The sequence below is a fragment of the Bufo bufo genome, chromosome 5, assembly GCF_905171765.1.
Source record: "Bufo bufo chromosome 5, aBufBuf1.1, whole genome shotgun sequence".
Lineage (NCBI taxonomy): Eukaryota > Metazoa > Chordata > Amphibia > Anura > Bufonidae > Bufo > Bufo bufo.
The window spans coordinates 140,811,827-140,824,841 of record NC_053393.1 but is presented as its reverse complement, the minus strand read 5'-3'; the positions used below and the strand labels follow the sequence as shown (position 1 = coordinate 140,824,841).

General features: G+C 50.4%; 1 protein-coding gene across 1 annotated transcript in view; it reads right to left on the bottom strand.

The window, feature by feature from the left end:
* The window catches only part of PRKDC (protein kinase, DNA-activated, catalytic subunit), a 448,398-nt gene that overhangs the window by 381,619 nt on the left and 53,764 nt on the right, over positions 1-13,015 (bottom strand). The window contains 1 exon segment of the mRNA XM_040433446.1: positions 6,128-6,285. Coding sequence (XP_040289380.1) covers positions 6,128-6,285 — 158 coding nt within the window.

Genomic DNA, 13,015 nt, shown 5'->3' with positions numbered 1-13,015 from the left:
AAATCCTCCCTTCTGTCTGTGATATAATTATGGATTAAAAACTATCACAGACAGTAAAAATACAGGTTTTTAAACATACTCTATAACTTTAAAACCATACATTCCATCTCCATAAAAATTACATATTTAAACTCAGCATACATCAAATATAACCACTTCCAAAAATCACACAAATCCCTCCAGCGGATCAAAAGTTAAGTGGAAGTCCTTTATGACCGACCGCAAGCACAATTTCCTGCCCAAAACAGTTCCATAGATTTGGGCTGTGCGGTCGGTCAATTTCATGCAGAAAAATGACTAAGTCCCATCTTCGAACGGGACTTAGTCTCTGGAGCTGAAAGTTCCGTATGGAAGAAGGTAAGGGTCAGCGGTGTTCGTGTATTTGCGCATCCGATTTTAGTTCCACAGAATCTTTAGTATACACCGCTGACCGCGTTCGGTCCTATTAACAGTCCAGACATGCGGCATAGTTCTGTTACACTGTTCTTGAAGTGTAATATGTCCCGGGGCCATAGTCGTAGGGCAAGAGGCTGATAAACAGGCCTCTCCAAAACCCAGTGGCGAGTTTGGTTTCGACACACGCGGCTACACCGAAAGGCGGAACCTTGCCCCTGGTGCGGTAACCTCAGCAATAGCCAATTGATGAAGCGGGCCTTGGAGGCCAGCAACCCTATGCGCGGACCTTCCATTACTATAAAAAGAGTCAGAGCGCCGAAAGGAGCCGGTGATCTCCAAGTAAATCTTCAAGGCCCGAACGTCGTCCAAGCAGCGCAGTGTCTATTCCCAGGGGTGGGAAGGACGATGGCCTCGTCGAGAAGAAAGGCAGATACCACCGTCAGAAGGAAGAAAGGGACAGGATGGAGAACAGCCTTGTCGTGGGGAAGGACAAAGGCTCGGAACAAGAAAAAAGGCTGCTAATTCAGACACCCGTCTGAGAGACATGATAGCCACAAGGAACAGAACCTACAGGACAGAAGGCTACAGGACAGAAGGTGTAGAGAGATCTTCTGTAACGACTCGAAGGGGGAAGCTTGGAGCGCCGAGAGCACAGTATTTAGTTCCCAGGGCGGTACCGGGGGACGGTACAGAGGAAGCAACGAGCCATCCCGTGGATGAAGGTCTTGACCGGCCCGAGAGGGGCCAGGGGACGCCGGAGGAGGATGGATAGCGCCGACACTTGACCCTTCAAGGAACAGAGTCCCAGACCCAGGTCCAGGCCGGACTGGAGAAAGGACCAAACCGTGGGGAGAGAAAGGCGGAGTGGGGGAACGCCCAGCCTCCCACAGAACCGCAGGTAAGATCTCCAAGTCCGATAATAGATCCTGGACAAAGCACAGCCGAGAGGGAAAACCAGCGTTCCCACTGGAAATCGCCTAGGCAACCGAGAAGAAAAAAAAACGACGTGATCAGGCACAGACCAGTAGCACGGGCGGAAGAGTCCGGCAAAGCTGGTCCATCAGCCCACGAGCAACTTCGTCCCGAAGCCACCCGGAGTGGGGGAGCAGAAGAGCGGACGGAAGGAACCGAAGGGGTCCGTCCAGTAGCCGACAGATGCCAGGACAAGTCAGGCTAAAGTCCATGTCGATGGTGCCTCCGGAAGGGGTTCTACCATTCCTGTGAGGGAGATTTAAGGACAATTATTGACCTAAGAGTAGTCCTCAAGCAGGGACAACAGCAGGAAGGGATGAAGATGGCCTTGCTGTAGAACGCAATGCAGCTACCCCCAGTACAACAGGAAGATAGTAGTCGCGGAACAAAAAACGGCAGGTAAGGCAGAGACAACTAACCTCGAGACGGATGAGGTATAATTGAGGGCACCATCACTACCTCAGACCCAAGCAAACGGTTTACCGGTACAGGGAGCGAGAGGCTACGGCCTACCAGTTAAGGGCCAATATGGCAAGGAATAGAAGGTAAGTGCCGGAAGCGCTACCGTTACCACTGTAGAGACCCAGATTCAAGCCTGGGGGTCAATTTACCGTGAACGTAAGTTTACAGCAGGATCCCCGCCTAGAACGGAAAAACGCAATCTGTCACCAAAACGTGAGGACAGAACTCGGTGGGCACGGTAAGTGGGCACACGGCCAGTACAGCTAGTGTGAATGAGAGAGACGGTCCAAAGTCACAACAGGAACTACGGAACCATCCAAGTCAACAACCATACTCTCCCGAGGAGAGGGCTGTGAAGGAACAGCCTCTGAAGCCTGACCAGGGCAGAAGCCAGATCGGAGGGATCTGCCCTGAGCAGGAGCCAAAATTGAGCCGACGAGAAGAAGCAGTCGAGGCAGACGCCGGCATAACCCATCCAACCGAAAGGAGGAGTGGGTAACAGGGTAGTAAGAGTAGGACAGCTCAAAGGCAGAACACCCGATACTCTGTGTGTCGCCCGGCTCACCGCCTCGCAGAAGGTGAACACCCTAAAAAACCCAAGGTGGAGGTCCCCCGGACCTGGCATAACCGAAGCGCCCAAGAGAAGTTGGGTGACCCTCCAAAGGAGAGCGGCCCGAACATGGCAGCAGAGCGGCACTAAAGTGCAGAAGGCGCCAATAGGAAGGACTCATACCACACCACATTCGAAGAGGAGGGAATGGTAGTAGGTGAGGGAACCATAGTCCAGCCAGAGCCAACGTAGAATTCGAAGGGTGCTGCAGACAGCCCTCTCGTCCATGAGACCGCTTGCGCAGGAAAGCAAAGTAGCAGGAGGACGAAATGGGTACGCATCCAGGAGCCATGAACACTCCACAGGTTGGAAGGGCCAACGAGCATGGTGGATACTGCCACAAGCGGAACCGCAAAATACTGTCCAAACCCGAGAATGAGCACCGCCTAGCTCAGTGCAGGCAGAGAGCAAGTAGACCACGTCCAGACCAGGTGGAAGCAGAATGATCTCTTCGGAGAAGAGTGTAAGGCGTGCGGCTAGCATCGTATCCTAAGAGAAACACGTATGTTGCGGGAGGAAGGGGGACATACGTACGGTCAGCCCCGTAAGCAGTGAGAATGCCAACCCGCCTACGGGAGGAGAAGGCATATATACGGCCCAAACAATGCACAGAGCGCGCATGAATGTTCACCCACTGTAAATATTCACTCTGGGAAGGGGACCAACGACAGAGCCCCACAGTATCTACAGAAGTGCAATATGCCGCCTGGAATGCACAAGACTAGTACAGTATGCGATGGAACGCAAGCAGTCCGCCTAGAAAAGGAGGATATGCACCTGGCAAACACTGCATTCGGCAAGAGTGTAAAGGCCCGCCTAAGAAGGGGGTGATGCCCAAGACCAGTACCGACTTCAGAGAAGTAGGGCATACCATATTCCGCCCAGAAGGGGGTCATGCACATGGCCGCACTGACTCCAGTAGGAACGCAGGAAGTCCGCCTAGAGAAGGGGGACATGCACATGGATACCATCGCATTAAGTGCAATAATCCACCTAACACTGTATACCGTGAGAGTGCAACTACCTCGCCAATGAAGGGGAACATGCACGAGGCCAGCACAGCATGCACAAGGTCAGCCTCGAGTCCCGTGAGTGTGAAAAATTCCATCTATGGAATGAGGGGCGGTCATGCACATGGCCAGCACAGCATCCAGTGGGAGTGCAAGTATTCCACCCAGGGAAGGGGGTCATGCACATGGCCAGCAACGTATCCGGTGAGAGTGCAATATTCCGCCTAAGGAAGGGGGTCATCCACGTGGCCAGCACTGCATCCAGTGAGAGTGCAAGCACCCCGCCGATGGAAGGGGGTCATGCACATGGCCAGCAACGTACCGGCGAGAGAACCACCACAGGCAGTAAGAGCCTAAGGAAAGGAGGCATGCACATGGCCGGCAGCGAATCCAGTGAGAGTGCATAATTCCGCCTATGGAAGGAGGAGGTTGTGCACGTGGCCAGCACCTCCAGTGAGAGTGCAGTATTCCGCCTATGGAAGGGGGGCATGCACATGGCCGGCAGCGGATCCCGTGAGAGTGCCGAATTCCGCCTATGGAAGGAGGTTGTGTACATGGCCAGCACCGTAGCCGGTGAAAGTGCAGTATTCCGCCTATCAAAGGGGGTCATGCACAAGGCCAGCCCACAGCCAGGGAGAGTGCAGTATTCCGCCTAGGAAGGGGGGTCATGTACAAGGCCAGTACCGTAACCAGTGAGAGTGCGGAATTCCGCCTATAGAAAGGGTCATGCACCCGGTCGACACTGTACCTGGGGGGTTGCAAGATTCCGCCCAGGGAAGGGGGGCATGCACATGGCCAGCTCTACCGAGATCAGGCTGCAGCGTCCAGCGCAGCCAACAAGAATTCCATAGCGTACAAACTTGATTTTTTAAATGACACAGCCTCTCTGAGAAGTAGGAAGGGGCCAGCATACAGGCCCATGAGGAAGGCCCGGATCTCAGAGGGCCTCTATATGGGAGCTGGCCCATGGAGATGGCCGGTACCTAAGGGGCTAACTGGAATCCGGCCTGGGGGCGGCACAGCGATCCCTTGGGGGAGGAGGAACCTCCAGGCAGGAAGAATTTGCGCCTGGGAGAAGTTCCCTCCCCCTGCAATTAAGGCCGGAATCGCGGCCTAGTAGGAGAAGCCACTCTCTCACCATCAGCCGTCTTCACCCTTGGTCAGTTCCAGCAGTGTCGCCCCTTCAGCTACTGGCACCGTAGTGGCAGAACGCTGGAAGAGGGACTTGGTGTGCGGGCGACCCTTACGCTGGCGGGATGCAGGGGAGCTAGGCTGCCCTGGTCCACCTTGCCTTCTGTGGGGGAGGCAGCAGTGCGGATAACCGGCACTGGCGCAGCTCGACCCCGGGAGAAACAGAAAGGTCTAGTGCGTCTCTGTTGTCCCTGAAGAGAAGAAGAAAAAATAAAATAAAAAAACTATAAAAAAGGAGAGAGAGAGAAAAAACAGCCCAGATGCTGGAGGAGGGGCTTAACAGTTTTCACTTAGTGTCACGCCTCCTAGGGAGCTGAGCTATATCCAAGGTCTCCTGTGTCCCCCAAGGAAAATGGGCGAGAAATCATGCTTAAATATCTCCAGCCGCTCAGCCAGCAAAATTTTCTGATATTGGTTATATAGTTCAGAGGCAAGACATCAGGGATCAAAGGCTTGTTGGTCGGCGATTAATTGCCTTGGATAATTAAATTCTGCTAGTACCAGAGTTGTATGTAGCATAATACAATGCTCTGGTCTTTTTGATGCTCCCAGTTGATCATTCCTCAACATGTGCTGGGAGTATCCTGGGGATCCCGGCACATGCTGTATCTACAATGACCACAGTGTACAAGCTGAGACAAGGCACATAACGGGAGAGATCAGCTAACAGGGCTGGCATAGCTAGATGTAGGGGTAAGTACCTTCTGGATGTGTTGTAAAGCAGTGATCTTAGGAGACCAGGACCCCCAAAAGAGTGTCAAGTTGTATATTGAATTTCATCTAAATAGGAGCTATCCAGGCAGAACAATGAGGCCTGTGTGCATTCTTCTCCTTGAGATAGGAGAGACATAATTGGAGGGAGAAGGCCCACACCAAGAATAGAAATGCTATATGTGGTCTAGGGGCTAAATTTCACAATCCTCTTCAGTATTGATACTGCCACCTATAAGAAGCAGGCCAGATGCAAAATTATAGAACTTCACTATCTAGCTAAAAGAATACAGAATCTTCAACCTTTCTCCGCTCATGCCAGGTCTAAAAAAAAGTGGGCATGGCATGGGACAGGCACGTCTCATTTATAATTTTCAAACAAGAAAATTTAGGTGTAGAAAATTGTATAAATGTAAGCCAGCAATGAAGCTGTCTTACATTTAGACTGGCGCTGGATGCGCCAAAGTTATGTAGAGGCCAGCTACCCCCCCCCCCCTCCCCCACAATTCCTGCTTAGTATCAGCTCCTAAAGGCAAAGTGGTGGTATCAATAAGCAAGAAAATGTCATTTAAAAATCAACTTGGCAGATCCAGAGCAAAATAAAAGCGCCGAATCAATGTTAAAAATACTGTATTTCATAATATATTTAGAGCTACACCATATTCCTCTCATAGTACTGTAGCTTACAGGCCATCAATTACATAACCAGCTACAAACAATGGTCAAACATAGATTGTCCTTCAGTTCTTGCCATAGAGTGAAAAAGCATACATACCTGCTTTAGGAAGGAGTCCAGCGCTGCAAACGCATTTTTCTTCATTTCGTGATTTGAATGGCCGCACCATTTGGACATTACTTCAAAAACAGTTTGATAGGAGTCCATGAGGAAGGTATCAAACTGGGATGCATGTTGAGCAAGGAGATGTAGGCCAGCTGCAATTTATAGAAGCAAATATACTGTTAAATATGAAATGTAGACAGATGACAAAATTATACAGACAGAAAACATGAATAAGAACGTGAAGCATTTGAAGGGAAATGACAAAAAACATGTGTGCCCCATTTTCGAGTGCTAAATCCAAAGACTCAAACTCACTGTCCAAACAAGATGTTGCATACTATAGTACACACACATACTGAGTATTACTATATACAGTACAGACCAAAGGTTTGGACACACCTTCTCATTCAAAGAGTTTTCTTTATTTTCATGACTATGAAGGCATCAAAACTATGAATTAACACATTGACATTGACTAATAGGATAGCTGCCTTACATCTGGTAGCATTGGAGACTGAGCTTTTAGGTATGGGGTCTCAATCAAGCTTCTTCTTTGGATACAGCTCAATGGTCATATGTATGGCACATACAGTACAGACCAAAAGTTTGGACACACCTTCTCATTCAAAGAGTTTTTTCTATTTTCATGACTATGAAAATTGTAGATTCACACTGAAGGCATCAAAACTATGAATTAACACATGTGGAATTATATACATAACAAACAAGTGTGAAACAACTGAAAATATGTCATATTCTAGGTTCTTCAAAGTAGCCACCTTTTGCTTTGATTACTGCTTTGCACACTCTTGGCATTCTCTTGATGAGCTTAAAGAGGTAGTCCCCTGAAATGGTCTTCCAACAGTCTTGGAGTTCCCAGAGATGCTTAGCACTTGTTGGCCCTTTTGCCTTCACTCTGCGGTCCAGCTCACCCCAAACCATCTTGATTGGGTTCAGGTCTGGTGACTGTGGAGGCCAGGTCATCTGGCGCAGCACCCCATCACTCTCCTTCATGGTCAAATAGCCCTTACTTTCAAAGTTTTCCCAATTTTTCGGCTGACTGACTGACCTTCATTTCTTAAAGTAATGATGGCCACTCGTTTTTCTTTGCTTAGAATTTGTATTATGGCAAGAAAAAAGCAGCCAACAGTCTATTGAGTAGGACTATCACCTGTGTATCCACCTGACTTTTCAACGCAACTGATGGTCCCAACCCCATTTATAAGGCAAGAAATCCCACTTATTAAACCTGACAGGGCACACCTGTGAAGTAAAAACCATTTCAGGGGACTACCTCTTGAAGCTCATCAAGAGAATGCCAAGAGTGTGCAAAGCAGTAACCAAAGCAAAAGGTGGCTACTTTGAAGAACCTAGAATATGACATATTTTCAGTTGTATCACACTTGTTTGTTATGTATATAATTCCACATGTGTTAATTCATAGTTTTGATGCCTTCAGTGTGAATCTACAATTTTCATAGTCATGAAAATAAAGAAAACTCTTTGAATGAGAAGGTGTGTCCAAACTTTTGGTCTGTACTGTACGTCAACCTTCAAACTAGAAATCATACTCATGTATCGATTAAGTGAATTTCAGGTGAAAAATGTGTTTTATTTTGTAATATAGGACAATAGAGCCTGCTGTATGGATGTGAACATTTATTTCTAAGATTATGATTCCCATTATGCAATCAATGGAACATAAGCGGTCATTTACTATACAAAAATACGCCTATATTTCCGAGGCAATCTGCGACTTTTTCCAGCTCAAAGCAGGTCTAAAAAAGTGGGAGTGGCATTGGGGAAGGGGAGGGGGGGGCGGGGGGAGAGACACTGGCCGGCAGGCCCGTCTAATTCATCATTTTCTACGCCTGTTTTTGGTGTAGAAAATTGTCTAAATGTAAGCCAGCTCGGAAGCTGTCTTACATTTAGGGTCCATTCACACGTCCACAACTGTTTTGCAGTTCAAAAATTTGCGGATCCGCAAAAAAGCGGACACCGGCCATGTGCGTTCCGCATTTTGCGAACCACACATTGACGGCACTATGATAGAAATGCCTATTTTTGTCCGTGGCTGCGGACAAGAATAGGACATGCCCTATCTTTTTTGCAGGGCCGCGGAACGGAAGTGCAGATGCGGAAAGCACACAGTGTGCTGTCTGCATCTTTTGCGGCCCCATTGAAATGAATGGGTCTGCACCTATTCTTGCAGATGTCCCTTTCTCGTCTCGTTTACTGGGGGACACAACAAAGGCCTTGAGTATAGCTTCAGCCTAGAGCCGCATCAGAGGATGCAAAGGTATGCACCCTATAGAACTTTGTGAATGTCTGTAGATAAGCGTCTTATGTCCACAAAAGATAGAAATTCCTCTTTCTCCATGGAGGCTATCACTAAAGCGACAAACCTTGACAAAATGGTTGAGGAGTTTGAGGTCCAGAAATGGCCTCGCGGAACTGCCCTTTTTTGGAACGACGAAAAGGATGGAATAAAAACCCTGGCCATGTTCCTGCGGAGGAACTGGGACAATGACTCCCTGAGTCAAAAGGTCCTAGATTGCAGAGTAAAGTTCTGAAGCACGACTTAGATTGAGTGGAGGGACCGATTGGAAGAGGCGTGGATCCGAACTCTATTTTGCAACCGGAGTTGATTACCTCGCAGACCCACGAATCGGATACGTGAGTGAACCAAACGTCCCAGAAGGACTGCAAGCGCCTCCCCACCCAAAGAGTGTCTGGAGGGAGCGCCCTGTCAGATCGAAGTGAACTTACTGGTACTGGGCTTGGCAGCCGGGGTTTGCGGGCATCAAGATGGTCAAGGTTTAAAGGATGGACGCTTTTTTGTCTCCTGGGTCTGCCTTTTAGAGGAGGTGGCAGGGCTGGAACCACAACGAAAGGGACAAAAACGCAACCTGGGTGCCTGATAAGATCTTGACCTTGTGGGCCTGTTTTGTGGCAAGAGTAAGGTGCTCTTCCCCCTCTGAAATAATTTGGTCCAGGCAGGGTCCAAACAAACAAATGCCCTGGAAAGGAAGGGCAGTAAGAGATCTTTTTGACAACTGATCCGCTGCCCTGTCTTTGAGCCAAAGCGTTTGACGGATGGCCACACGCGTAGCTGATGCTCTCGCCACCATTCTGGACGCGCCATGGGAGGCCTCACAAATGTATTCGGAAGCCTGTCCAACCTGGCAGGCCAAGTCTGACACATCTACATGGGAAGTATGAGCAAGTAGGCCTTGTCTCAATTTAGGGCTGAAACGATTACTCAAATTAAAATCGATTAACTCGACACAAAATCCTTGAAGCAAAATTTTTGCATCGAAGATTTGTTTGTGCCATGTGACCATGGAGTGTGAGTGAAGAGCTAGCTATTACTCTCGCTCCATGGTCACCTGCTTGCCCATACAGTGCTGCATTGGATCCTGACATACACACATCGTCAGGACACAGTGCACACAAGCACACACTATGACCTGATGCTATGTGACGTCAGGTCCTAGTGCAGCGCGTGAAGAGGATAAAAGATCCCTGGAGGGTCGTCAGTGCCCCTACAGGAAAGGTAAGTATTTTAGTTCACTGGCACTGTGGCTGGGCACTGATGGCTAGGAGGGGGGGAACTGATGGCAGTGGAGGCAGCTGGTGGCACTGGAGGCGAAGCTACTGATGATATGGGGGAGCTGGTGGCACTGGGGGGGGTGCAATGGCACTGGGGGAGCTGGTGGTACTGCTGGAGGAACTAATTGCATTGGAGAGGTAACTAATGGCACTGGGGGAAGATGATGAGGTTTTATAGAAAACGTTTTTTTCTTATTAAAGTACTCGATTAATCGGTAAAAAGGAGATTTTTTGTGAAACTCACCTGTAAAATCTTTTTCTCGTCTTTTCCATTGGGGGACACAGACCATGGGTATAGCTTAGAGGTATTAGTAGGAGGGACACTATGCAAATATAAAAGAGCTCCTCCTCCTCGGGCTATACCCTCAGGCTCCACCAGGAGGAACTCAGGCGTTGCAAAAGCAGTAGAAGGAGACAAGAAAAAATAATGGAAGCCATCGGACCAAAACCCATGAGGTCCAACCATAAACAGAACTGAACTGAACACCTCTCCTGCAACAGGCAGAGTGGGTGGGAGCTGTGTCCCCCAATGGAAAAGACGAGAAAAAGATTTTACAGGCAAGTTTCACAAAAAAAACTTTTTTTCTCGTACTTTTTTCCATTGGGGGACACAGACCATGGGACGTCCCAAAGCAGTCCATGGGGTGGGAAAAAATATCAGCACCGCCAGGAGGAGCGTCCAACAGTCAAACCGGAACCACAGCCTGCAAAACCCTGCGGCCAAAGACAGCATCAGACGAAGCCAGCGAATGCAACTGATAAAACTTAGTAAAAAGTATGTAAGGACGACCAGGTGGCCGCCTTACACAGCTGAGACGCTGAGGCACGATTGCGCCATGCCCAGAAAGCTCCCACCGCCCTAGTGGAGTAATCGGTAATCCGAGCCGGGGGAACCCTACCACGAACGCGATAAGCCGCGGAGATAGCCGAGCGGATCCATCGCGCCACAGTGACCTTGGAGGCCGCCAGACCCTTACGAGGTCTCTCAGGAATCACAAAGAAGGCGTCCGAACGGCGGACGGAGGCGGTAGCTATCAGATACACCTTCAGGGCCCAGACGACATCCAGGGAATGGAGAGCCCGTTTCTTGGGGTATGCCGGAGAAGGACAAAAGGAGGGCAGGACAAGATCCTAGTTAAGGTGGAAGGGAGAGACCACCTTGGGCAGAAAGGACAGAGCACCACCTTATCCTGGTGAAAAAACAGAAAAGGCTCCTGGCAGGAAAGTGCGGCCAGCTCAGATACCCGCCAGATGGAAGTTATGGCCACAAGGAAAAACACTTTCCAGGTGAGAAAGGTCAGGGAGACCTCCCTCAGAGGCTCGAAGGGGGCCGCCTGGAGAGCGCGCAGGACCAAATTGAGATCCCAAGGAGGCAAAGGGGGGACGTACGGCGGGACCGAATGCGCCACCCCCTGAAGAAAAGTCCTCACAGGACCCAGAAGAGCAAGGGACTTCTGAAAAAAGACGGCCAGAGCCGAAACTTGACCTTTCAGGGAGCTCAGCGACAGTCCCATCTCAAGTCCGGACTGAAGAAAAGATAGCACCATAGGGATGGAAAAAACGAAGAGGAGGGAAACCAGAGTTCTCACAAAAGGTCAGGAAGGCCTTCCAGGTACGATATTAAATTCGGGAGGAAGCCGGCTTCCTCGCTCTGATCATGATTCTAATCACCGAATCCGAGAACCCCTTCTTCCTCAGGACGAAAGCCACACCGTTAAACGAAGAGCCTGTAAATTCCGGTGGAAGAGCGGGCCCTGAGACAGCAGATCCACTCTGTCGGGAAGAGGCCATGGGGCCATCCGAGCCACGTCCGAGAACCATGCGCGGCGAGGCCAATCTGGGGCGATGAGAACGGTCGGAATCCCTTCCGCCTCGATCTTGCGTAGAACCTTCGGAAGCAGAGGAAGCGGAGGGAAGACATAGAGGAGGCTGAAGTCCTGCCATGGAGACACCAGCGCGTCCACCCCGTACGCCTTCGTCCAGGAGAACGGGAGGAAAGATCTTCCCGACCTCAGGTTCATCGGGGACAGCCACCAAGGGAGAGCTGCCCGAACCCACTGAGACAGGCGGATCGTCCAGACCACAAGAGGTCTTGTCCCAGAGGGAAAGGATCTCCTGTTGCAGCAAACGAGTGTGAAACTGGGCATATGGAAAGGCCTCGAAAGAGGCTACCATAAGACCCAGGACCCGCATGCACTACCAGATGGAGAGACACGGGGAGCGCAGCAGGTGCGACACTGCCCCCTGGATCTGGGAGGACTTGGAGACTGGAAGAAACACTTTGGCGGCCGAGGTATCCAAAACCATCCCCAGGAAGGAGAGCTTCTGGGAAGGGAGGAGAGAGGATTTTGGGAAGTTGATCAGCCAGCCGAACTGTTCCAGAGTCTGAATAGTGATCCGGAGGCTGTCCTCGGCCTGCGGAAGCGAGGGGGCCTTTATCAGGATGTCGTCCAGGTAGGGCAGCAAAGGAATGCCCCTGGTACGAAGAAGCGCCATGATCGGCGCTAGACTTCTTGGTAAAGACCCGAGGGGCGGTCGCTAACCCGAAAGGAAGGGCGACAAACTGATAGTGTCGACCATTAATGGCGAAGCGCATGAATCGTTGGTGAGATTCTGCGATCGGGACATGCAGATAGACGTCCTGGATGTCTACGGACGCGAGGATCTCCCCTGGAAGAAGAGAAACAATAACGGAGCGGAGGGATTCTATTTGAAACCTCCGCACCCGCAGAAACTTGTTGAGCAGCTTTAGATCCAGGATCGGACGCACCGACCCTTCCTTCTTTGGGACCACGAACAGGTTTGAATAGAAACCTGTGCCCTGTTCCTCTGGGGGAACTGGGGTAATAACACCCCGGTCCAGAAGGGAGGAAACTGACATCAAGAGGTCCGAGGCTCGGGCCGGATCCCCCGGGACGCGAGAAAGGAAAAAACGTTCCGGCGGAGTCCTGAGACCCCCCAGCGGAGGAAGCAGGAGACGTCCTACTAGCCGAGAAGCGGCGAAAGGACTGGTACCGGGAGCCGGAGGACCTGGTCCGAAAAGTGCGCTTGGACCTGGGTCGGGGAAGAGGAGTGCTTTTGCCCCCCGTGGCGGCAGAGATGAACTCGTCTAGCTGAGCTCCAAAAAGTCTGGAACCCCCAAAGGGGAGATTAGCAAGGGAGCGTTTGAAAGACTCATCAGCGTCCCACACCTTTAACCAGACCTCTCTGCGCTGAATTACAGAGAGGGCTGAAATGCGCGCAAAGAGGGAAGCAATGTCCATGGAAGCT